This window comes from Typha latifolia, chromosome 10, assembly GCF_019914945.1.
Source record: "Typha latifolia isolate L0001 chromosome 10, TyphaL0001v2, whole genome shotgun sequence".
Classification (NCBI taxonomy): domain Eukaryota; kingdom Viridiplantae; phylum Streptophyta; class Magnoliopsida; order Poales; family Typhaceae; genus Typha; species Typha latifolia.
In genome coordinates, this window is record NC_133095.1 from 1983008 (window position 1) to 2009740 (window position 26733).

The window sequence follows — 26733 nt, forward strand, 5'->3', positions numbered from 1 at the left end:
TTCTAAACTTTGCTTCAAGCTTCCAAATTTACAAAAAAATTTACTCTACTGGCTATTTATCAACCTTCTCTGTTCTCCGTTAGAAATGTCTAAAAGTGATATCAGATAGCTAATATGTGTCTAAAGTTAGCAGCAAGTAAATAAAAGAGTTGTCTAAAGCATCAGCAGGAGCAATAAACTCTACTTTTATAATCCGAGAATGTCAGGTTAAAGCAAACAGAATTATTGTTTGTAGCAGAATTCCTTATATAAGACATTTTTAGCTTCTCATGGTTGCTTTGCCTATGAATTGTTCTTCAACTTCCAAGTTGGAGAGGAGTCTTTTACTTGTGGAAGCAGCAAAATACTATTAAGTAAGAATATATAGATATCATAAGTGCTAAGAAGGAACTTCTATAGTGAATTAACTATTGTGTTTAGTGGTTAGTATGAAGATGTTCTTTTTTCTTTTTCTTTTTCACAAATTAACATCAATAGTTATAGAAGTGAAACTATAAGCACTTCCAAAATATTAGATATTTTACTCCTAAACCATGGCAAATGCAAGAGTGGATCTTCGACAAGATCCTCTTTGTTTCTTCCAAGCAACATAAATCTTGTCTATATAATTGCTTTCAGCAACCTGGTGGGGTTTTCTAATGCATATAAATGGAAGGCACCTTGTTTGCCAAGCAACTTGTAGCCTAAGTTGAACACATTTTAAACAATGGACAATGATGATGCTTGCTAAATCATAAACTTATTCATGTTAAAAAAGAAATGCTACAAGTAATTAACTGGGAAAACATTTACATATATTATATCAAAAAGACTAACAAGACAGTCAAATTGCAGATGTCAATACCTTAAAGACCATAAATAAAGCAAAGATTCCTCATCTACAGATTTGAACAACTTTACAGAAAAGATCAGGAAATGATTCCTAAGACCAGTACCTCAAGTTACCTGAGATCTTACTGAAAACTAAGATAACTAGGTGCGAGAAATAAATTAAGCAGATAACAGGTGCCTTAGCTGATGTAAGTGCTCTTCATTTGTAATATTAAGAGAGAGCCGAAGATTCGTTAGAAGTGACTCCTGCTCCCAAGTTAAAGGACCTGAGGCGAAAAAAGCTTGCACAGTAGATTGATACGCTTGTAGCTCTAATTGATGAACATTTGCAGCTAACTCATCTTTAGAAAGGCCTTGGTACTTCTTCTCAGACTTAAATGGACATGAAGACATGGCATCATCAGGGAAACAATCTGGAAATACCACACATTTTCTTCTATCTTGATGCGTGTATTCTTCCAAGTCATTTCCACTGCAACTAGCAACAGAGCATTCATTCTCTTCCATAACAAGTTTATTATTCGTGTTCCTCTTATCGACATGGATTTCAGAAAGTTTATATATTCTGTCTTCATTGGATCTGTGCAAGTAGTTCTCAGAGAATATATTTTTTGAAAAAGAAACAGCATCTCCCTTTGCAAGCAGTGCTCTCTTGCTTAGCTCATGAAATATGTCTGCATTGGAGGTTGTTTTCCTTTTCTTGAGTGCTGATCTATCCACGTCATCAGGTGACAAGCTATGAGAGGACTTCAGATTCTTTGAATTATCTTTTACACGAGTGGAAAGGACAGGATGATTCTTTTCACATCTCTCTTCGATCTCAGGTTTCTTCTGCTCACTTACCTGAAAGGAAGAATACAGTTAGCAAAATGCCCACAGACAGAGTATGAACATGAGAGATCTGCAACCACATTCAATAAATGAGAGGCTCTGCTTCCATCTCATACTTCTAGACTAAACTTCAAGCAATTTTTCATCCACCGCTAAATATATATGAGAACCGAAAGAGAAGAAAATTCATACTTAAAACTTACAGAAATAGTAGTTGCATACTAAAACCAGTGACGGAGGGGAAAGAAAATTATAACTCAAACAAAGAAATGAGTTACTCTAGATCTCTATTAGAAGTAACCAAAACAAATGCACCAATGCTGCAGTTCATTACATGTTGGTACATGAGACTTCTCTAGACAAACCTACCAGCAAGCAGCAGCATACAAGTAAACTCGTTACTCGGTTGAATATCAAGAGTTAAACAAACTGCGTCTTGATAGACACTCTTGTATGGCCATCACAGAATGTTTTATGTTATGGTCCCTTCAAAGATTATTATCAATAGCCAATGTTCTTTTTCTGGTTCAGCAACATTGAATTAACACTGGAACCGCTTATGAGACAGTTTCACTTAGAATTTCAAAATTTGCACTTTGTAATAGAGAATGTTTTCTGCCTCCCAACTTTTCTTTTAATTTTCCCTAACCAAATGTAACCTTTGTTACATCTCAGAGAAAAACTAAGATATTGGGGATTTCACAAGGAAAAGAATTTCTCTCCCAGTCTATAAGCAACTTCTTAGGTACTTCATATGAATCATACCATGCTAGAAAGTAATAAAAAAGAGAATCATGAAAATAGGCTGTAGTTAGTTAACAACCACCTAATAGATGATAATAAAAGAACTTATTCAAAGAATCGTCTTCTACCTTTTCAATTGCAACCCATCTGTTGTTATGCCAAGCTTGTCGAACCCTCAACCTTGATATATGAAATTCTCTAAGTTGAATGGAACCAAAGAGTCTGACAACAAAATAGCTGTTCTTTAGGATCTTTGCAATCTTCCCAATCCTCCATGAATGAAGATCAAACACCTCGGCCACCTCCCCAAGAATCCATCGTTTCTTGTTATCAGGTGGTGGATGAGGCCTGACATCCTCCTTGTACACCTTCTCTACCATAGGCTCTCCTTCGGTAGTCAAAAATAGCTCATATCTAACAGTATATCTATACTTATTTAGCGATAATATCGTTGCAGGGAACCAAGAGCTGAATGGCTCATCATTCTTTCTGCATATCTCCACCTTGTCCCCGTCCTTGAACTTCATAGCTACAGTACACTATAATCTTTACCTGTTAGATCCAAAATGGCCTGTCAAATGGGTAAAGATATAATAACTATATATTTTGAAATAGCCGTTTCTGAACAAATAATAATTTTGAGTAACTGAATTACTGCTTTAGAAAAGAAGACAAATTCCATTAAGAAGAAAGGGTTCAATATGTTTCAGTAATCAATCCATTTATTTCCTTTTCTTCCAAGAACATCTATAAATTCAACCATAACAGCAAGAAATACAATCTCTAAGATTACTTTTCTAAAGTAAACATTTAAATAATTCCCAACTTGATAACAAAAGGAGATTAATTTTAGAAGAACAAAGTACAGAAGTAAAATAGCATCAAAAAGAGCTGAATACATGCACGGTGGGAATTAGAACTGGTCAAATTTATACATCGACCGCTATTTCCACAAGAAACCGACGACCATTCATCAAAAACATAAACTAAAAGCTAAAGAGAAGAGGCAGTCCACTAATCAATATCTTAGCATATAATTGAACTACTACAAATGAGTACACAAACCAATCCAAAACTAAAGGAAAAGGAAGAGAAAAAGATAAAAACTAAGCAATTTTTCGCACATCAGAAACAAGCATCTTACGATTTTTAGCCAGTTACGAAATAAACCCATCAACGTTCTCGATCGAACGACCTCAAAAATCATCTAAAAACTAATATTTGCTACCAAACGGTGAGTTACCCATCTGAGATTTTTGACTAAAAACCAAGAACGACGCAATTCGAAACTAAGGAAAGGAGAAAAAGATTCAATTTTTACGCCATCTTCCATTGCCCAAATCAGAAACCAAATGCAGCAGCATCAAAGAGACCAATCCGAGACTCACCTGCGGAGGATTGCTAGATTAATCCGGCGGTTAGGGACCGATCCCGACGCTTAATTTTTAGAGCAGCGACCGCATATTCTTCGAAAACGGCGTGCTGGGTTGCCCCCCGTAAGGCTGTTTTGCGAAGAACTCCAAAAGGAAAATCAAAATTAGATAAACGCTTTTTCCCTTCAAATTTCCATCATCTCATGATTACCTCCTCAGCCTTGTAGATCACAACTCAAAAGGTTTTCCTTCCTTTTTTTTTCTTTTTTTTTCCTTTTTTAACTCGTAATTATACGCTAATCACAAAATATTTAACAGAAGTAACATATCCTCATCAGTTTTGTTTTGTAGCGGACTAAAGTGAAAAAAAAAACGATATTTTACATTCCCCGCTAAGCTATCCAAGGAAACTCGAGAAGCTCCCCCCAAACATAGAGGAGATAGGAAACAAGACATTCGACCAAGTTGAGCATCGATAAGTTTCCTGCTCCTGATAAGAGTGGGGGAGTTATTGGGTAGTTGTTGGCTAGCGAAGGATTCTTCGATAGGGATAAATTTAATGAAGTCGAATGAGATAGGTTGAGTGGATGAGATCAAACTTAGGTGCGGGTCTGATGGAGAGAGAGAGAGAGAGAGAGAGAGAGAGAGAGAGAGAGAGAGAGAGAGAGAGAGAAAGAGAGAGAGAGAGAGAGAGCTCTTGAAACAAAGCAGTAACGCATTGTGGTCTGTGGAATGGCACGGAATCTACGACAGATGAATTTAACGGAAAGAGATGGAAAACCATCACAATTATGAGGGATTTGAGGCATGGATTAATAGGACATATATTAGATCTCAACTTTGAAGATATTTGAATTTGAGGCTCATGAGATTTTTCTTTTTTTTAAAGGGAAAGTCCACAGATCGAATTTACATAATTTCTCAAAACTTCGAGAGGTGGGCCCACCAAGCGTATAGAGTCAACTATAGATAAAATAGTTGAAAGAGAATTATACCAAGATAAGGGAGTGATTGAAGAACCAGGTATTAACTGCTTCGATAAATTCCACTACTTTTCTAAGACCTTCCAGTAGAGCAAGTGTTTTCCCATACAATGGATTTAAGAAGATATCAAAAGTAGGAGAAGCCCATAATGATCTCAAAGTTAAACAGCCATCACCGATACCTAAGCCCCTACCAGTCTACCACATTACCGACAGAATTAGCATTGACCAAAATGATGGGGTTATACTAATATGACAAGAGAGGAGGGTGAAATAGGGTTCGTCAGCTCTTTCTTTCTACAATGTTATCGACAGTGTTACGCATGAGTGTATCAATGTTCCATCTACATATTATTACACTTTTATTTAAAAATTAAAATAATCATTTGATTTTTTTTTTTTTTGTTAACATATCGAGAGTTAAGTTAACAAAAAGAAAAAAAATAAGTACATATAAAAATAGGCTATAGTATAGGAGGTCATGGTGTAATTATGTTAAAATCTATTATTGGTTAATAAAAGAGAGCCGACTTACAGACGCGCTCCAGATGGAAAAAATATAGTGATAAAAGAACTACTTAACGTATAACCATACCAAACTCTTTAGTTAAACACAGAAAAGTGTATTTTGACATTTATAATTTTCACTGCATACAAGCAACTTGTTGACTATTTGACCAGTTACCAAACCATTGTTTATTTTAAAGTTGTTGGTCGACATCGTAAGTATAGGTTAAGAGTAGGGTAGGTTGTAAAGAGCACTTGATAGATTGCTTTAAGGACAAGAGTGGGGACAAGTTATATATAAACCCCTCATATATTGGATTTCCAAATCAACTAATGGGCTAATGCTTTCGTATACAGGACCTCCAATCAAGACTGTCAAGCTTAGAAACCAAAAAAGAATGAACGAATACTGTGACGTAGAGACCAGATAGAAATATCAATACCATTTAGTATGTAAATGTAGAGATTACCAAGATAGCAATAACAATGATACCAAAAAAAAAAGTCAGAATTAATTAAGTTCCATGAGCACTACTCTAGGCCTCTGCAAAGAAGGTAGAGAAGCGAGGTTGCAACGAACCCCACCAAGTCTTAAAGGTATTCTTATCAAATAACATTTCCACCAAAACAAACACATACTGGAACAAAAATCCATGAACTAGAACCGAAGAGTGAAGCTGTGAAGACTAAATCCTTACTGAGTGACTCCAAGCCACTTTGTGAAGTTCTCAAATTCAGTGTAGTCGCTATCCGAAATCATAGTCTTGTACCACGACTTCCCTGCAGCCTTGATTTTAGAAGCTTCCTCCTACAAAAGATTAACATGTCAAATAACAAGTGAAACAAGTTTGGGAGACTAAAAAGCCACAAGGAATAAATAAGGTGCCAACTAGTTGACGGAACAAAGGCAGATTTAAGTATAAAAAGCAAGATTGGTGTTCCTTCCAAGTTGATTTGATTTATTTTACAGAATCATCTATCCAACAGCTCTAAACAAAAAGAAAAAAATAAGTACCAGTTGATTTGATTTATTTTACACTCATGCGAAAGAGCAGTAGCCAAATGATAAGTCACTTCATTCAAATTTTCTAAATCAAACTCAAATACTCAGGGGCCTAAGAAAATCTTATGGGGCGTATGGACACCATGCTTAAAAATATTTAAGCTCATATACCATAACATAATGAACAAGTAGGAAATGGAAATTTAACAGGCCTGTCGATAGCAGCCCAGAGTAGATATCAGGAGAAAGGTATTTTAATAATAAGATCCAAGCATTTAAACTATCTATGTATAAAGAAGAAAAGAAGAGGGGGCGGGGGGGACCAAGATATGTACACATTTGGAAGCAAAAGAAAACAACTATAATAGACAGTAAGTCAGAAGACAAATCAGCTCACACCTTAACATTTTGTTCTTAAATATAAATTCCTACCTACATAATTTCAATAATGTACTGCACTGAATAGACCAGCCAAAAGCCCTCAATTAACTTCCAATTTGGGTCAATAATAAAGATTATCTAAACCAACAAAATCAGAACAATAACTTTCTTATCTACTTACTTGACATAGCTTTGCCTATTTTACAGAAACAGTTCACCGGTCGTCCTACAATTCCAGCTGCAGTGGTTCCATATTTTGTATTACCAATACCAAGCAATACAAGGTTATCATAAACTAAACCATAAAAATTACACCTACAAGTTCTAATTTGGGTCTCTTCGGAATCACTCAGGCAGTGATCACAATATTAGGCACCATGGACTAAGGCATAAGTCCAACAATTGCTGCTATCTACTCCTAGTAGATGCATGTCAATACAATAAGAATTTATATTACACCAATGACAAAGCAACAGTAGCATTATCATATTATCAAGCAACAACCATCAAAATCTGAAAGTTAATGCAAGATGTCATCATTTAGCAGAAAGGAAAAAGAAGAAACAAACCATATCGCCCAAAAGAATGAAGGAAGATTCAGTAAGACGAAAAAACAAGCAACAAGAGCATTTAACAGAAAATATCGCAAATAAACAAATAATGCTTACTAGGTAATTCATCCGATAGTTTATATGAAAATGATAAGAATGGTTTGCATACATATCTACATTTTTCATCAGATTCGAACAATGACATGAAAAGAAACAAAAAATTATCAATCAGAAAAACCAGAAAATCAACAATGGCACTGACACTAATACATACCATGCAAAATGATTATAAAACAGAATATTAGTAAGGAATAACAAAAGCATCAACCAAATAAAAAATCAATCCACAATAGCAAAGTCCATGTATCACAGTCAGATAAATGTCAGCTGTACTTAGTATTAAGATAAGTAACAGACCGATTGGATATTATCTAATATAGATTTTAGCAAGGTAACGGAAATATTAAATATCAACTATAACAATACTAAAAGTATGAAGACATAACAGTGAAACACTATGTAAGAAATAAAACGGAACGCTAGTAACCACAATCCTAACATAGAGCAATGAAATGTTCAACGAACTAAAAACCTACAAATAGTTATAATATCTAGATATTCAGATTGAAGAAATATTAGTACTAGGTAAATGAGAACAATACCTTGGTGAGTGGGCTTCTCTTTTTCTCCAGCTTCTCCTTCTTGGCTTTGACACGCTCAGCCTCGGCAAGGAGAGCCATCCTCCTAGCAGTCTTCGCATACGGATTCAGCTTCAGCAGGGTGTTCAGGTTCTTCAGCGGGTTCTTCTTCAGAGAGCGACGCTTAACCTCCTTGTTGATCGGCCTAACAACAGATTGCACTTCATCAGAGTTGATGATCCTGGATAGATCTGGGTTTGTCATCTTAGGCCTTGGCAGCACGAATCCCTTCTTCTTCTCCGATGGCTTGTCGAAGGTCCCAAACACTGAGTCCAGCTTCTCAAACGCCGACTTGGTCCAGATGATGAATCGCCCGAGGTGGCCACCCGGGGCGAGCTTGAGGAGGTTGAGACGCTCGACATTGGCAACGTCGACGCCGGGGATGTTGCGGAAGGCCTTCACGATCTTGGAACCCTCGGTGCCGTAGACAATGAGTGGACCTTTGCGGGAGATGTATCGACGGTTGCGCATCTTTCCTTTCCCGGGGCGAATGGCGGTCGAGTCTTTGGCCTTCTGAGCGTCGGGAAAGGCACCAACTTGGGTGAGGATCTTGATGGCAGAGGCGGTCTTCTCCACGGATTCAGCGGAATCGGACAGGACGAGGGGGAGCTCGGGAACGGAGTCGATCTTGTGGCCGCGGGCGACGACGAGGGAAGGGACGGCGGAGGCGGCTAGGGCGGAGGTCACGGCGACGCGGCGGAGGTGGATGTTGACGCGCCGGTGCCAGCGGCGCCAGATCTTGGTGGGGGCGAACATGCGTCCGCCGCGGCACATGTTGCCAAAGGCTCCCTGGCCGGCGCGGTGGGTACCACCTCCGGGAACGCGGGGGATACGGGAGACGGCGCGGCCGGTTCCCCACGACTCCGCCGAAGTCTGGTGTCCAGCGCGGCGAGACACCGCGTACGGTTGCCGCTTGTTCCGGGACAGAGAGGCGTGGACAAAGCGGACGACGTCAGGGCGGATCGGAGCCTTGAGTACGTCAGGGAGGGGGACGCCCGCAGCGGCGCCGTCTGTGGCCATGTCCCCGTCGAGCGATTGGACGGAGACGAGGGGACGGGCGGCGGCGGCCATTAGGGTTTTGGAGGAGGAGAAGAAGCGATAGCTTGAGTTCGATAACGGATGGGAGGAGGCGCGGTAGAGAGAATATCTATATATATATATATACAGAGAGGGTAGTCGGGGTAGGACCTAGGGTTTTGATCACGACCGTCCGTTCGAATGAGATGCGCCACGTAGCTAACGGGTTTTGATCCGATTGGGTTCAAAATCTCAGCCCGGTCAGCCCATAAACTAAAAAGAAAAAGTTTAGCCCACTAACAAAATAAGAGGGTCGAATTCGAGAGGGCCGGGCTACGCATGTTAATTGTTAAGGCCTACTTATTGACATATATGAATCGATACGCGAGAGTTAGTTTAGCGTTACATCTAATTTATTATGATTTGGAGAAGGCTATTTTTGTCCACCATTTGGCCTCCCTCGCATTTCCTTAAAAACTTAATCATATCTATCAGCAAAACCTCAGCCATCGACTTCAAGTCCTTTTAATACTTCATTGATCAATAGAAGGATTTTTCCATTTCCCAGTTTAACAAAGATGTAAATATACTAGCACGGGTTCCATCAAAAGCAGCAGTGATTCCCTATCTCACAGCAACTACGGCCCTTATTACAATTTAGGAGTTCATGGTTTTATCGTATTTGCTTTAAATCTTATGTCACAATGTATTCCTTTATATATATGATCAAAAATGTTGCATCCATACCTGCGCTCTAGAGGTATGCTCGGACTGACTCGGATGGGTTAGTCTTACATGCATATGCTTGCTGATACAGTCGACAGGTTTGGACGCAAGTCGACCTGGAGTCCCTCAACATTATGCAGTTGGCCGCAAAATTTGGTTGGGGCGGGTTAGATGCCAGTTGGCATGCAGACAGGTAGAAAAACCTATAGATTAAAGCTGTGATCGCATCCACTGCTTGGGGCATTTGGAAGCACAGAGCTTGTTCAATGCTTGTGCTATGAAACAACTTGTCCTTACCGTATTAAGCAAGTCGTAAAGGAATACCATGGCTTAACGAAGCTTTTTAGGGTTATTAAGGTCTCTCGCATTTTTAGAGAGATAAATAGAGTGGCTGTGGCTACGTCCCAGGGTAAGTGGTCACGCGGCGATGTAAATTGGAGTCTGCTGGGGAGCTCCCCCAAAAGCTGTTGAATCTCCTAATTTTTGACACTTCACCTAGTAAAACTAGGTGGAGTGTTCCAATCTAAGCTAAATAGCTTCCAATTTTGAAAAAAAAAGGACTAACCCAAATGAAAATTAATGTGCACCAAATCTCTATCATATTCATTAAGCTCTTAAATTATCTAACTACATTATGAATTATTTAGAAGCAATCCTTTAATCTAGATGAGGGCATGTGAGGTTTACTAGTAGCTTACAATACAAATAAGTAATCAATCCATTGGTGCCCTGCTACTAAGGCCTTGTTTGGTTTGAAGTTAAGTTCCGAACTCGATTAGTTAATTTTATTTTTTAGTTCATATATTTTAAATAATAAATTTGACTAGATATAAAAAATAAAAAAAATATTTAATTATTAAATCAGGTTATGAGTCATTGAACCAATTCAGGGTATCTCTAAACTCAAAGTAAACAAGACCTTACAAGATAAAAGAATGAACATATCACTCAAGTTTAGAAACTTGGGAGGTAACCACAAGTTTAAGTTCACCTTCAAATAAATTTATTATGGACAAATTATTTAAGTGTTACTAGTTTAGTTTGGTGGTTCGATTCAGTTCAGAATGTGGCAAATACGAATAATGGCTCGGGACACAATAATTTAGAGCTTGGATTGAATAGGCTTAGATTGGATAGCTATGATAAAAAGGTTGGTGAAGCCTAGGTTATTTTAATATTTATATTAAGGAGAACGAACATGGATCTTAATGTCTACCCGCTAAGAGACATCCAAATCCGTACCCGCCAGTTGTCAACCCGTCTCTCTGCGGGCGACGTCGTCGAGCAAAGGAACAAAGCCAAGCCATATCTCCCCTCGTAATCTCCGTCACCACTTCTGCTAAAAACCCCACCTCCTCAGTCCTCAATATATAAAAATCTCGTCCACCTCCCTCCCCCTTCTTCTTCTCCAACATCTCCGCTAGGGTTTACGAGATGGCCCAATCCCTCCACCTCTTCTCCCACCTCTCCTCCTACCGCTCCATCTCCCACATCCCCTCGCCTTCCTCTCTTCCTCTCCCCCAGATTCAAGCCCTCCGCTTGCGCCACCGCCGGATCCCTAGGGTGTCCGCATCCGCCTCGATGCCGCTTCCGGATCTCGGATCCCCGCTGCTCGCCTCCGAGAACGGCGTTGCGATCGACGTGGACTCGGTGACGGAGGCGGAGCTGAAGGAGAACGGGTTCCGGAGCACACGGCGGACGAAACTGGTGTGCACCATCGGCCCCGCCACGTGCGGGGCGGAGCAGCTCGAGGCGCTCGCAGTCGGCGGGATGAACGTGGCAAGGCTCAACATGTGCCACGGCACGCACGAGTGGCACCGGGAAGTGATCCGCCAAGTCCGGCGGCTTAACGAGGAGAAGGGATACGCCGTCGCCATTATGATGGATACCGAAGGGAGTGAGATCCACATGGGTGACCTCGGCGGCACGCCGGCTGCTAAAGCTGAGGTAGATTACCGGCCTAAAAGATAGCAAAGTTGCTTCGTTTCTCCATTCTTCTTCTTTTACATAGTTGATCCAGATATGGTGCTAGAAAATTTAGATAATTTGGGTATAGTTTTGTCAAAGTGGTCACATCTTATCGGTTTTACCTTGATTTTGTTGTATTAGTTTTTGTGGAAGCTGATTTCGTGAAAAACGCCATTGAGCTTTCGTCATATGCAGATTAACTTTCTTTAGAAGTCACAGAGAAACCTTAATTAAGTAAACTCTGATTAAAATGAACGCTTATGTCCTGGCAATCCAATCTAAATAGCAGTATTTGGATATATGATTAGGCGAAACAAAACAATACATTACCATTCATTTCTTGAGGATTGGAGTCTGAAGTACTGGAATCTGACGAGTTATAACAGCAGTGATGTGGTTCCCTTTTAGAGAGAATTCCATGAGCACTTCATGATACAGCTTAAAATCCATAGATTACAAAGGGTCCATGTCTTGTCAATCTCTTCAAGATCTCAGTTTAGTATGGGAACTCTATTAAGATCTTTTACAAATTTATGAAAAAATATACTGGTATTACCATATTTGTAAAAGCGTGTGATGTGTATATCATAGATATGCACAATGTACATGAACTTGTGTATAACAAGATGGATTGGTAGAGTGGCAATACCTATTTTTCCGTGCTTCAGGAAGGTGCTTAAAATCTGTGCCAATGTAGTTTTACTACTGAAACTTTATGATTGGATTATTTTTAATGGAAGTTTCTCATAGGATGCACCTTATTTTTTTGTTTATTATGATGCTATCTTGATTTTTTCTGTTTCCACGGAGGAACTTTATTTTTTTAAATGCTTCATGCTTCCTGCCTTTTGGACTGGTAACTGCAGCCCAGGCATTTCCTTCATGCAAGCATAACAAGCTGTAGATTCAGTACAATCAGGTTTGAGTTCTCTAATACTTAATTTTCTCAGGATGGTGAGATTTGGACATTTAGTGTCAGATCTTTTAACTCCAATCTTCCAGATCACACCATTCATGTGAACTATGATGGTTTTGCTGAAGGTTGTTGTCTGATGAGGTCATCTTTTTTCCTGAGCAGGCATGCTTTTCTTTCTGCCTAATAATGAACTAGTTTGTGATTCTTTGTACCCAACACAGATGTGAAGGTGGGTGATGAACTTCTTGTAGATGGTGGAATGGCTAGATTTGAGGTGATTGAGAAATTTGGGCCAGATGTGAAGTGTCTCTGTACTGATCCTGGTCTGCTGTTGCCACGGGCTAATCTTACCTTTTGGCGAGATGGTAGCCTTGTGCGGGAACGTAATGCTATGCTTCCTACAATATCTTCTAAGGTGAGTGTCTTCTTATGCCAATTGAGTATTGGATCTTGTAAAAATCTGGTTCTACTAGCATGATATAGCATCCTTTTTTCAACACTACCTTATAAAAGGTTGTTGAATTTCCTCTCCTGTAATGTTCAGAATGCTTGCTCAAGAAATGCCACAAAATTACAAATACTTCACCTATCCGTTTAGAAACATTAATGCCTCACAGTATAGGTATAGAAAGGCATGTGCTAACAACCTTTATTGGTGCATTGAACACAAATTTGGGGTTTTCATGGAACTTCCATAATATAGGTGTAGACTTTTATCTATTTCCTTGTCATGTATTGATCAATTTAAGGCCCTCATCAACATTGCCATTCTATATATAATTTTGCCCCTTTGTTAATTAAATCAAGGTTTCTCTTGTTTGATCACTGATTGTAGCATCTGGTTCTTCAAGCCACGCTCTGTTTCTTCAGGCTGCTTTCTTATATGACATTGCCTGTTTTTTATGTATAACATATTGTAGGGCCATTCAACTTCATTCATTATGTATCACTTACTTGTTTAGTGCATTCAAAGGGGATACTGAGAGTTTTCTCCAAAGAGAAGCTCGCAAATAGTGGAGCTTGTCATTCAAGGATTGCCATTTGGAATAAGCATAAACTAACCTTTATCCTGAAGCATGTTCCTTTTCCTGTTATGATATCCTTGCAAACAATAAAAATTGGAATACCGTGACAAGGAATTATCTTGCCTGTTATTTTGTCTATAGAGTTGTCTATATCTAAAAGTAATTACGCTTTGAAAAGCTGGCAAATGAACAATTAGAAAGCTGACAGGAAATCTAGCACTAAAGTCTGAAGATAGGAAAATGAGTTAATCTACATAGTAGAAATTTCATATTCTCTTTATCTCACCCCTCAAGCTGCTAGTAATGCAGGATTGGCTTGACATAGACTTTGGAATGAGTTAATCTACACAGTAGAAATTTCATATTCTCTTTATCTCACACCTCAAGTTGCTAATAATGCAGGATTGGCTTGACATAGACTTTGGAATTTCTGAAGGTGTAGATTTTATTGCCGTTTCGTTTGTGAAGTCCGCAGAAGTCATTAATCATCTCAAAAGCTACATAGATGCAAGATGTCGTGGCAGGTAATTGGGAATTTCCCTTTATTTTTATGTTATTTTATTTTTATTTTGTCAATTTAACAAATTAGAAAGGGATGTGTACTGTTTCCTGGTACTGAGGTGGCAAAAATAGACTCAATATTTTCTAAGCAATAGGTTAAAAGTTGGTCCACTGGTTGACAATTCAACAAATTAGTCCCTGCTTAGTTGAAGCACTTTATGGAGATTGAAGACCAACATAGAGAAGAGAATAATGCTCAAATGATTTGTCATGGTCCCTGGAATGGGACAGTTAACCATATCTTTTGTCATGAAATTGATTATGGAAATTTTGAAAACTTTTGACTTTCTGGATATATGGTCAATTGGCCATCCTCCAAGTTTGAATTTAATGGCTTTACTTTTATTTTGTTAGCAATGTCAAAAAGTTTCAAGTTGACAATTTCCACATCAGCCTATTTTTCTTCAATTGTTGGATACTTGCCTACCTTTGATTAACATCTTGGGGCACCATAAACTATTTCATAGAATTTGTGCAGGAATTAACCATCTAAACACTTGGGGAAGCATGCCATATGATTTCAAAGCATCTCATAAATAGGAAATGTTGTTAACCCACTGTTGTGGCCTTATGAACTAAAGCACTTGCCATTTAGGTTTTGATTATTGTTTCCAGGATGACTTGTGCATTATTTTCCAAACTCCAAAGGGTCAGAGAAATACTAATACTTTGTTGGTCTTTTCTCTCTAATTTTTAATGCAGCATTCTGATTGCAAAACTAGTCACCAAGTGTGTTTTCCCCTTTTAAGACATTATTTCTTTCTGACTGTCTAAATTCCTAATTCATTGACATGTAATACATGATCAGTGAAATCGCGGTGGTTGCAAAGATTGAGAGCATTGATTCTTTGAAAAATCTGGATGAAATCATCCGAGCATCTGATGGAGCGATGGTTGCTAGAGGAGATATGGGTGCTCAAATTCCACTTGAACAAGTTCCTTCAGCGCAACAAAAGATAGTTAAATTATGTAGGCAGCTAAACAAGCCAGTAATTGTTGCTTCGCAGCTCCTTGAATCTATGATCGAGTATCCGACACCAACTAGAGCAGAAGTTGCTGATGTTTCTGAGGCGGTTCGCCAACGGGCAGATGCTCTAATGCTTTCTGGTGAATCGGCTATGGGCCGATATCCAGAGAAGGCACTTAGTGTCCTCAGAAGTGTAAGCCTAAGAATTGAGAGGTGGTGGAGAGAGGAGAAGCGTGGTGAGGCAATGGAACTTCCAGATGTTGCATCTACCTTCTCTGACAAAATTTCAGAAGAAATTTGCAATTCAGCTGCTAAAATGGGTATGGACAGTCATTATAACATCTTGAAATCTAACTGCGCATTTCTTCCTGTTGTAATAGTAAGCACTACCGTTAAACTAATAAACTTGAATTTGAGCAAGCATGTTATCCACACTTTCCTTATTCTAATTTGTTCACTCAAAATCTCTGTCAACTTTCACTGCAAAATTGAGAAACTTCCTTCACTACGCAGGAGTCTGCTCTTTGTGGAGAACTAGTAAAAGTGTCTAGATGACTTCAAATTTTTACTGTGATTAGAAACAATTGATTTGAGAAGTACCAGCATAGGAGTACTTACATGAACCTTAAGTTTGTAGAGAAAACAGAATTACAAATTATCCAGACTTCAGTAAGGTATGACCTACACCAGTATGGCTTGTGAACCTACACCAGTATGGCTTGTGACATTTTACACTTTTACTATCATGGGCTGCTCAGCGAATTTCCAGTATGTCTGGTGACATTTCTTATGGTTCAGCTAAGTCCTACTTCGTGGGTTTCTGCTACATTTATTTGCTTAAATGCTGTTCATAGGATCTCATGCTTAAATCATTCTTGATTGGGTTTATTCTTCTTTGCAGCAAACAATTTGGGAGTAGATGCAGTATTTGTCTACACAAAGACAGGCCACATGGCCTCTCTCCTTTCCCGATGCCGTCCAGACTGTCCAATTTTTGCATTCACACTGTCAACATCTGTTAGGAGACGGCTGAACCTTCAATGGGGTCTCATACCCTTCCGCCTTGGTTTCTCTGATGACATGGAAAGTAACCTTAACCGCACCTTTTCCTTGCTCAAGGCTAGGGGAATGATTCAGTCTGGTGACTTGGTGATAGCGCTCTCGGACATGTTGCAGTCAATACAAGTGATGAATGTTCCGTAGGGTGAGTGATCTATTATTTATTGTGTCCATTTTCTTTTAAGGTTCTCTGCCTAATTACAACTTTTAGCTATGAGTTTAGTTTTATTTACTTATTCAGATCAACTGAAATCAGAGATCTGCCACATTTCCTTATCATGTTTGACTCTTCTGTTAAATGTTTCTTATGCTTTTCCGAGTTTCTATATATTGTCGAGTCCAAAGAAATATGGTTAAGCATAGTAAGATTGTAATTTTCAATAATGATGTAGAGACTCAAAAGCGAAAATGAAAGCTAGAATTAGATGCACCATATCTTTGCTAACAGCTATTAATAATTCGCTCGTACAAGTAATAATTCTGGTTTTCATGTTGCACTCATGTCTTTATGCTCCTCTTGCTTTTGGTCTCTTGTTGAAGTCTGATTCGCAGTTTATGCCATTTCGAATTATAATCTTGCTGTTCTTAATTTTCTTTAGTTCTTTTGGTAGGAATTTAATGCAATAATATTTTCCATTTTTTTGAGATAAACGAGAAGTTGAGAACTTTAACTGTGCCCCAATTAAAGGATTCGAACTTGTACGACATTAGTAATTTTAATTAACGATAACATATTCTATATTGCTTGCTAATATAGACCTTGGGGTTTCCCAAAACTTATAACCTATTAAGTGCTGTGCTTCTGCGATTAGCCAGCCTTTTACTATGTAGTGTTTTGCCATACGACAATTTCCAGAGTTGGGCTCTCGTTGTCAACTATTAGCCTAAGCCCATGGATTTGAGTAGGTCTGCATATTTCCTTTAATTATGTGGGTTATACTTTTGCCTTGGTTTTGTCGTTGAACCATATTTTATTAGTGGGTCTTACCAGAAATTCTTGATGACAGAAGCAAGAATTTGGAAATCGACTTCGTCCCAACTGGACAAGTTGTACTGTTCTCATCGGCATTTTTTCAAACAGATATTTGTACGTCTCCAGACTACATAGTCAGAGCTTGGAATTTGACACATTGGCTTGGGGTGTACCTATTGAATATATCCATACTTGGATTTCCTATCAAGTTTGCGAGCACACGTAAATGCATTGACTAGTGAAATATAAACCAAAATGACATGGAATCCTTGCGCATCAAAGAAATCTTATAATATCGTTAGATTAAGAGATAGGCATGTGAATTTCAACTTTCAAGTGTATACTCCTAAAGTGACGCTAAATATAATTATATGACAGTAGAGGACCATAATAATGAGGTTAAAAAAAAAAAAAGAGATTCCAATCAGGTGCTGCCACATCGGTACGTAGACTTAGAGGGAAACTAGGCAAATATTAAAGCGCGAATCACGAAAGATAACTAGGAAAAGCTTCGTTAAAAAGGCACTTAAAAAGGAGGAGAAAAGCCGAAGGAATAAATAAATAAATAAATAAATTAAAGTGAAAAACAAAAGTGAAAAATGATGTCCCCTCAAAAGAGTAAAAGAAAATCAGTTCAAGCTTTCATAAAAAGGGAAAAATTGCTTCAATCATGGATGTCTAGAAGAACACCAACAGTACCAATTTTCTTTTAAAAGAAACCAAAGATTATATTCTTTTGGGGGGGGGTGTTTTAAAAAATGTAGCAACTTACCAAAAGTCTTGTCTGAATGATTACAACTTTTGACACGGACTAGAAAATAAATAAAACTATTCAAGGAATACAGGATTAAAATAGGGTAGTAGTTACTACTAGTTAGATTGATTAAATAATTTTTCAGTAAATAAAATCTAACTATCTTATATTGCTAATCTCCTCTTTCTCCTATAAGCTTTTACTCTGAGAACTCATTCATCATCTAGCACAGGGAAGCTAAGAACTTCTTCAGTATGATGCCCATCATCCTTATGTTCCATAATCATGATTAAGAATTCAAATTGCGACTTATTAATCCTTGCTTTATCCCAAAGTTCTAGATTAGGTAAAGTATACATATACTCCATCTTAAGTCACTCTCTTATCCATCATATCTCTCCTTATCAATGCTAACTCCAATAGATGTAACACCAACTTTGTTGCAATCGAAACATACAAAGGGATAGCTTTCTTGCAAGGAAATAAAAGAAGGGAGTTGTAGTGGGTGGGTCATGGAGTCATATCCTTTTAATCTAATCAAATAAAAGTAGATCATATAAGCCCATGGGAAAGGAGACATACTAGCTTAGCTACCATCAACATTGGAGGACTCGGTATGTCAATTTTTTCCTCCATGGGCCATGCTCATTTGAAGGTGTAGCTCAGTAGCTACATTTTTAAATTGATTCAAGAGGTGGTCCTCTTCTTTAATTATTTTAGTATTAAGTTAAAAATTTATATGAATAAATTGTAATGATTATAGGGTATAAGAAACAGTTATCTCTTATGTATTTTGTCGCGGTTTATGGTATAAAGACGAATATACCTCAGAGTCGTATAATTGTTATAAAAAAATAGCCCTTTTAATTTTGTTTTGTTTCTAATTAAGATTAGATTCTCCCGTTTGTCCCTTAGAGAAGTGGAAATTTAATTACGCAGAAGCTAAACAGGTGTCACTAGTATTTTAATGCTAAAATACTCATATAGTACGAATCTCTTTGAACAAGTTAGAAAGGTTAGATATTAGTGGTTAGATATTAGTGTGGAAGAGTCACCCAACATAGAGGTCTAATTATACCATTAATGAGTGTTCAAAATCATGGTAGCATCGAGTTGGCCTTTCCAGGGCCCTACTTGTTGGTTGATGATTAATTTCTTCTTTACTTTGTCTTTTGGGTATCTCTCTATCTTTCTAATTCTGCCGTATTTCACATCATAGCGTTACGTCTAAAACTCTTTCAACATGAATGAATAATAAGGTTCTAGATACTTTTCTATCCACTATTTTATGACCTCAAATTCTTCGATATTAATTTATAATTTTGATACATTTTAAGGCATATGTAATGAAAACATAGCATTCCAACCTGGTTAGTTACAACCTAAAACCTTTATTATGGGAGAGGGAATTCTTACCTACTCTATCTAATGATTAATACCTTAAAATTATGAGCTAAAAGCTTAACTAAGCTGTCTCAATTATTGGATCTATCTAACAATGAAACATGAAATTTTTTTGGTAGGTTTATCAACAAACTGTTGACAAAGTTATGTTCTCCTGAATTTGTCATGTTTCGAGTTAGCGGGTTATCGGGTTTGGGTTTGGGTTTGATTGTCTCAGGTTCGCTAATTAAAAGATTATATAAATTATAGGGAAATTCTTGAAAAATAGCACTCTACCTTCTATATTTATTATTAAATTTATAGGTATTTTATCATTCAACCCTTGTATTTTATTTTTATCATCTTAAAATACATTGAGTTAAATTTAGTTAACCTGGATAATGAGTATTATGGTTACTATGTTTTATAGCTAATTTAATGATAATAAAAAAAAAAAACCAAAATATAAGGTGTTTTTATAAATTTATAGAAAAATAATAATTAATGGTAAGTCTTATAAAGTGAAAATTACCTACATTAATGCTCAAATGTCTTTATAGAAATTGCTCTCTTAGCATTGATAAGTTTTTGTAGACTATTTGATCAATTGTCTCCTCACTTTGCCATAAAGTATGGGATAGGGATTATTTTGTGAAACAAAACTTATTGGTTTAATTATAAGAATATCAAAGCTATCAAAGGGACCCACTAATAATTAATTCGACCTTTTTTTGTGTGACCAAAATGGATTTATTTGCACCAATGGATTTTTTGGATATTATTTGCCAAATTATTTGATCACCAACCAAAATCAATTTAGAAAATAACCTAACTCGATAAAGCTTACATTATTATTCAGTTTATTTTTGCTTCAAAGACTAATGACTTTCTTAGTTAGCTTAATCATTAATTAGTTGAGTTGCCTTGCTACCTTGTGTACAAATTTTGTTAGAAAAATTCTAAGAAAAGGTTAACTTAATAATTAGATAGATAAATATGGCCTTGCTTTCCTTTTCAGCTCTGATTAGTGGATTTTAAACAAACTAGAGAAGATTAGTTTAGAGTTAATATTTGAAAATTTGTCAAGTGTCTATGAAAGTAAAACATGAGCATTTTATCTATCTATTAAGTTGGTGAAATTTTAAAAAATATTTTTATCAGATGAAATACTCACGGTGGAGGCTTAGCAATATATTTAAATAGTTTAAAGAGTATATTAGTAAAATAATTTTGAGGCATTAAAATTAAAATGCACAATGAATGAGAATTCATTAGTAGATTAATATTTGAAAAATATTTTTAAGATATTAAAAACAAAATTGCATAGATGAATGAGGGTTAATTAGCTTTTGCGAAAAAATTTAAGAGGCAGTAAATCAAAATTCATTGATGAAATAATGTATATATATATATATATATATAGTAGTATTAAATATTAATAAAGACAAAATGTATGATGCTTTTGATAAAATATTAGTTTTGATTCTGGTAAATTAAACAAATAATTCGTTATTCAAATTAAACAAAGAGTATCATTTAGTGTATAAATATGCAATTAAATTTTAATTAAAACAACTAAGACTCATCTTTTTGTCACTCCAATTAATTATTTCGGTTTCACGGGAAATCCCAACTGCTATTTAATTTTTTCTTAAAGTCCAAATTGTCTCTTTCAGTACAGGTTCTTCCTTTATTAAATTCCACCAATCCTATTCTCATAATTTAAGTCACAAGTAGACCAACTCCACCCTGGCCCTAAAACACCATTAAATCTTCATAATTATTCCTGTCCAAATCAATCAGTTGACATAATCTAATGAAACTCTATCCATCAAGAAACGCATCATCAATCAACTTGGTTTTAGATTATTATAAATTATCCTATTCTTTGTGCATAGTTTCTTCGAGTTATTTTAACAAATCTACCTGGTTCTTTTAGATTTATTTTCATGTTATCTAAGAATGAATTATCCTCTATCTTCTTTAGTTAATTTTGTCAAATAGATAGAGACACACGAATTTAAGAGTTCTACTAGATAATCTATTAATCTAAAAAGTTAAACTAATCGTTGACAGCATATCAATAATGTATAGGGTCCATTCTGCTAGTAAATAATCTTATATACTAATCCTCTACTCATCAGACAGACGTTCAAAATTGGCTTCATGGATGAAAATCCTTATCAGATATCATATTAGATAACTAATTGACATAAAAATAATTATCTATTAAATAACATACTAATATTTTTATTATATTTTTTCGAACTCATATCGTAAATTTTATTTATTTTGTGATTCACACTCTGTATTTAAGAATTTTATAATCCGACCCCTTATTTTTCTATATAATTTTAATTTACATATTAACGTTATTTTGATTAACTGACCTTAGCTAAATTATTAAAATACTCATATACCATCTCTCTTTATCTTTCCCCAACTAACAGAACTAGATATGAATTTCAATATATTATAGTAAAATATTTCTTTATTAATATCGTAAAAAATAATATATATTTTTAAATAAGAATTATAGAGAAAAAAATATCAATTTATAAAATCATAAAAAAAATGGGATGCGAATCACCGACATATATAAAATAAAGTATGTGATTTATAAAATTATTTTATTTTTTTACAAATAAATTCCCTAAAACCATCTCTATCTGTTTGTTTTTTTCCTACAAATTCCCTAACAGTAAATGGAAGGCATAATTCTTTTTTACGGTTCCGTGTTCTTCACCAAAAAGTCCCTGCCGAACCTTTCATTTTACGTCTTTAACGGAGATCGGACGGTCCTGATTCGTCAAACCTATCATCGTCAAAGATCGCGGTCGTCCGTCTCTATAATAATAATAATAATAAACCCGGTTACGTACCCACACGCACGCCTCTCCAGTCGTGGGCCGTTCATAGTTCGCTAAACGACAAGCCCAACTCAAGAACCAAGGTGGGTCCGCTTTAAAACTCGGGCCCATTTGCTCGTACGCCAACTTGACCTTGATTCTCTGCCTATCGACCGAAATACCAATGCTGCTCCCTTTTTCTTGCGCATAAATTTGGGTAAGTCCAGGGGCATTTGCGTTCATTTCGCGATTCCCGATGTGCCCCTCAGTGCGCGAGGGAGCAGTTAACGTACAGTCCCAGACACGGGAGGTTACGCTGTCGAATTCCGTACAAAGAGGAGGGGCATTTGTGGAAATCGGGTCGCCCGCGGTTCTCCGGTTCGCGAAGGAGGACGCGTGTGAGGATCGCAGGTAGGATGGAAAACTGATCCATGAACTGCGCCACGTAGCGAGTCCATTTGTCCTCGCCACGTCAGCGTCGCCCGTTCGTCACTTCGTTTGATCTCTTTTTAAATCCGCCCCCTAAATTACTCTTCTTCCTCGAGTTGGAGTTCGCTTGCTTCTCCTCCTCTTTCGACGCGATCCATGGAGGAATTGGAAATCACTGCCTTAATTCTTTGATTTTGACTTCTTTTTTCATGGTCGCCGCTATCGGAGATTGGTCTTGCTATCGAGAATTAGTGGTTTTGACATCGGAGTAGTTAGAAATGGAGTAGTGGCTTGGGACTTGGTTTGTGATGGTGATCCCGTTCCAGGTAAAGATCCAGCCGATGGAGTCGAAATCGACGGCCAGGGGAGACCCCGCGAGACATGCCGGGCGATCTCGGCTGAAGCGACTCTTCGAGCGGCCCTTCCCGAGCGTGTTACGGATCTCTTCGGCCGAGAGAATCGCCGGTGGCGGCGAGAAGGAGAAGGATGAGGGGAAAGTTGAAGTGGAGCCAAGCACGGTGTGCCTTGATCGCATGATCCTCAGCTACATCGAGGAGAGCAACGAGAAGCCTCTTCGAAGCCGATGCAACTGCTTTAATGGGAACTACGATGACAGCTCCAGCGACGAACTCGACTTTGACGCACTGTCTTCCGTCGCCTCCTCCGTCGACGTCTTGGAAACTCTCAAGGTAGTCGATTTGACGATTTCCCTTTATCAGGGTTTTTTTTTTTAAAAAATAATCTACTTTTAAGTCTCTTTGCGCTGTAATTAGTGCTAAAAAATCGTGATTTTGATAGGGTTTGGTGCCCTGCGCGACCCTAGCGGAGAGGAATCTCTTAGCGGACGCTTCGAAGATCTTGGAGAAGAGCAAGAGCTCGAAGGCCAAAGGCGATTTCCGACGAATCGTCGCCGATGGTCTCAAATCCCTCGGCTACGACGCCGCCATCTGCAAGTCCCGGTGGGAGAAAGCCTCTTCGTTTCCCGCTGGTACTCCACTTTTCCTTCTCCCCTTAAAATCCTTCTAGGAAATCAGGGCCGCTAACCCGTGAACGGATGGCAGGTGAGCACGAGTACGTGGACGTCATCGTTTCCGGCGACCGCCTCCTCGTGGAACTCGACTTCCGCTCGGAGTTCGAAGTCGCCCGATCCACCAAGAGCTACCGCGCCGCGCTTCAATCACTGCCGTCCATCTACGTCGGAACGGCCGATCGGCTCAATCAGATTGTTTCCGTGGTTTCTGAGGCTGCTCGGCAGAGCCTGAAGAAGAAAGGACTCTCCTTTCCGCCATGGCGGAAGCCCGAGTACATGCTAGCCAAATGGCTCTCCCCACACCAGCGAGAGGCCGTTCCGGTGCCCCCAAAGGAGAAGATCTCGGCCGTCAACTTCTTCGGCGAGTTCGAGCTACTGTTCGACGACCCCGCGGTCCCGTCCTCCGCCGCGGCAGAGGAGCGCATCACGGTGGTGGTGTCACCATGGAAGCGGCCGGAACTGCAACAGAAGTCGAAACCGCCATCTAAAGTCGTCACAGGCTTCCCCGCCGTTCTCTGAGAGGCTAACGCGGTCTCCGAGAGTTTTCTGGGTTTTTTTTTTCTTTTTCCTTTTTGCTTTGTTTTCTCTTCTTTTTTTGGAAAAGAGAAACGAAAAATATTTTTGTTTTATTGTCGGTTTTGATGAGATTACTGAGGACCTGTCTGTTTTTTTTTTCTCTTTTTTTTGTAACCCTTTGCAGAAGGGACCTAAATATGAAATATAAGAACGAGATTTCAAATATCTTTAATTTTAGGGGGATTTTTTTTTTTCTTTTGTGTGTGTGTGTGTGTGTAACAGAGGAGGAATGTGCTTAGATAAACCCCCCATCTATCCATTATATCTACTCTTATCCGCTTCTTTATTCACAAAAAGGTTTAATGTTTAAAACTACCAGAATGCAGAGAATTCAAGTGTTCACTGTTCAGCCCTGGGCACGGCAGCTCGTGCCGTCTCGAACTCCGTGCTCGGATGAAAAAGAAAGAAAGAAGCCCACGAGAATGGCGTGTGCTCCTTCCTTTCTTTTTATTCGACCGGGATAGAGCTTCAAAATTCGTGGTTATCTGATTATCTCCTACATCCTAGTTACTCGTCCTGCTTATCGAAGATTTTGGTCTCGGGAATCGCAGAATAAAGCCCTTGGCGGTGCTGACTATCTCCTACCGAAGTACATGATAAAGTTTCTGTTTAGGACTTCTAAACTCGGATAAGTGATGCTCTTATTCGAAACCCTATTCCCGCTGCCTTGATCCCTGCGCCCCTGTCCTTTACTACAGTATTCCTTTCCTTTGGCGTACTCCCCCACCTTTGTTTTGGCCACCACTTTCTGCAGCAGTGGGGAGGGATGATTACCTCTGCAAACCCTTTGCAATTAGCCCCCTGGCCCCTGCTATTAATCATAATAGTAGACTACTAGTGTCGTAAGTGTGTAACGCCACAAATAATCATAAATATATTTATTGAAAACGTACGTTTTGCTTTGATTATTATGGAGTCGCACCTTACTGCGTGAATGACTTAATTATTCAATCATATCTTTTTTATTTTTAATATTTTCAAAGAATACTTTTTGAGCTAATCTTAACCTAATAATTAATAACAGCTGAAAATTAAAAATTTAAAATATTCAAAATTCATCACATTAGTTTTAAAAATATGGATTACAACTGATAATATTTTTTTTATAATAATGACACCTCTTGCTTTCAGGAAAGCTACTTCCCACCGAATCCTGCGAGCAAATTAACCGTTGAGGCATCATTGCAGTGGAAGCTTTTATGCGAGAGGCGAAGAAAAGTTGAGAGGAAAAAAAAAATCTCAAGAGAGGAAAGAGAAAAGAGAAAGAAGAGTGTGAAGGGGAGCGAAAGGGCCACACTTGGCTTTATTTACTTTACTCTCTCCATTTCCTTGTTTTTTTTCCCTAACTTGTCCCAATTTGATTGGCTGGGAAACTCCCTTTTTTTCTTCTTCTTTTTTTAAATCCATCCCTGGGTTTCCTGGAATCTCCACTTGCTTGGACAGTGACTGCACTGTGGTCCTCCCTTTCTAAGATTAAGATTGAGGAATACTTCTGGACGTAGCTGCAAGCAAGGGAGTGATCGAGCTTAATTTAGCTGTGATATAAGAGATTTGGATTATTTTTGAGATTGTGCTGGAAGCTTCGAATCTAATTTCGCCCAATTTTGAGAAATTTTACAGCCTAATCTCCCCGGAAGTTTTGATTAGTTTGCTTGCATTTAGACTTGTCAACTAGGAAATGGGAAAATGAGATACACGTTTACGTTTACGTTTACATTTTGACATACTGGAAAGAATTAAGGCCACCACTTCATGCAGTCTGGTAACTTGTCCCTATTATGACTTATGAGTAGCTCTCCACCGTACCGACCGCCAAAGACACGCCAATTATATACCAACAGCTGCAAAAATGTAAGGAAGGTAAATCTCATATCACTCTTCATCTAACTTCAAGTTATATGACCTCAAATTGGAACAAAACTAATAGAGATTCGATGCGGATCAATCAATGCCAGGTTGATTCAGATGCATGTCAAGTGCCAGCACATTTATCAACGGTTCTTATCATAAATTCTTACTCAATTTCTACTGCATTCTGGGTCTTCTTTTGAGCGCAACTAGAGTCATTTGACTCCTTGCATGGATCCACCCATATCTCTAACCTTGGGTTAGTATTTCTTTAGGTCCGGCTGAGCCTGGCCCTAAATGTCAGGAGATGCCTGAAAACCTCAATTGGGCCTATTCCACATTGAGAATCTTGTGGCAAAGTAAAAGTATACAAGGCTTTGTGAGATCTTTTAAACGTCTAGTGAGCCTTAGCCCATTATGGGAATGATATGATATGGAAAATACAATCACCATCAATAGATATCCAAATCAGCCCAATCTCACAATTTGAGAATCATAATAAGTAAATATATATGGATACCACAACTTGGGCCAATCAACCCAAAGAATGGGTCATGCTTGCTGTGAAATGTCTTTGGGTTAACTTCAAAGGAAGTAGTGAGAATAATAACATACAACTTTAGAGCCTAGATTTTATTATAGTGTCCATATCATAATGCCATTTGCTATCTACAGATATAATTTAGCATGATATTAAACGAATATTATCGGTTTCTTCCTCGGCAACTTCAGTTTGCCAAGGCAAAAGAA

At 38.1% G+C, this 26733-nt stretch overlaps 4 protein-coding genes across 5 annotated transcripts; 2 read left to right on the forward strand and 2 right to left on the reverse strand.

Annotated features, from left to right (window-relative positions):
- Positions 1 to 772: 772 nt before the first annotated feature.
- On the reverse strand, positions 773 to 4452 carry LOC140796031 (uncharacterized). 2 transcript variants are annotated; one of them, XM_073148868.1, is made up of 3 exons: positions 3795 to 4452; positions 2535 to 2977; positions 773 to 1674 (listed from the first exon to the last, which is right to left on the reverse strand). In XM_073148868.1, exons 2-3 carry the CDS (start codon positions 2931 to 2933, stop codon positions 991 to 993), a joined length of 1083 nt encoding a protein of 360 aa, XP_073004969.1. In that variant the 5' UTR covers positions 2934 to 2977; positions 3795 to 4452; the 3' UTR covers positions 773 to 990. The 2 variants fall into 2 exon arrangements, with proteins under 2 accessions (XP_073004969.1, XP_073004968.1); XM_073148867.1 differs by having other exon boundaries at positions 2535 to 2958; positions 3795 to 4451.
- Positions 4453 to 5695: 1243 nt separating this feature from the next.
- LOC140796640 (large ribosomal subunit protein uL4z-like) lies at positions 5696 to 9032 on the reverse strand. Its single transcript, XM_073149713.1, has 2 exons — positions 7867 to 9032; positions 5696 to 6077 (listed from the first exon to the last, which is right to left on the reverse strand). The coding sequence occupies exons 1-2, from the start codon at positions 8971 to 8973 to the stop codon at positions 5964 to 5966; spliced, it is 1221 nt and encodes a 406-aa protein (XP_073005814.1). The 5' UTR covers positions 8974 to 9032; the 3' UTR covers positions 5696 to 5963.
- Positions 9033 to 10852: 1820 nt separating this feature from the next.
- On the forward strand, positions 10853 to 16417 carry LOC140796861 (pyruvate kinase isozyme A, chloroplastic-like). Its single transcript, XM_073150008.1, has 6 exons — positions 10853 to 11592; positions 12564 to 12654; positions 12751 to 12944; positions 13957 to 14078; positions 14924 to 15402; positions 15984 to 16417. Exons 1-6 carry the CDS (start codon positions 11080 to 11082, stop codon positions 16283 to 16285), a joined length of 1701 nt encoding a protein of 566 aa, XP_073006109.1. The 5' UTR covers positions 10853 to 11079; the 3' UTR covers positions 16286 to 16417.
- Positions 16418 to 22513: 6096 nt separating this feature from the next.
- Positions 22514 to 24300, forward strand: LOC140796171 (uncharacterized). The gene is made up of 3 exons (XM_073149079.1): positions 22514 to 23218; positions 23328 to 23517; positions 23591 to 24300. Exons 1-3 carry the CDS (start codon positions 22838 to 22840, stop codon positions 24076 to 24078), a joined length of 1059 nt encoding a protein of 352 aa, XP_073005180.1. The 5' UTR covers positions 22514 to 22837; the 3' UTR covers positions 24079 to 24300.
- Positions 24301 to 26733: the final 2433 nt, after the last annotated feature.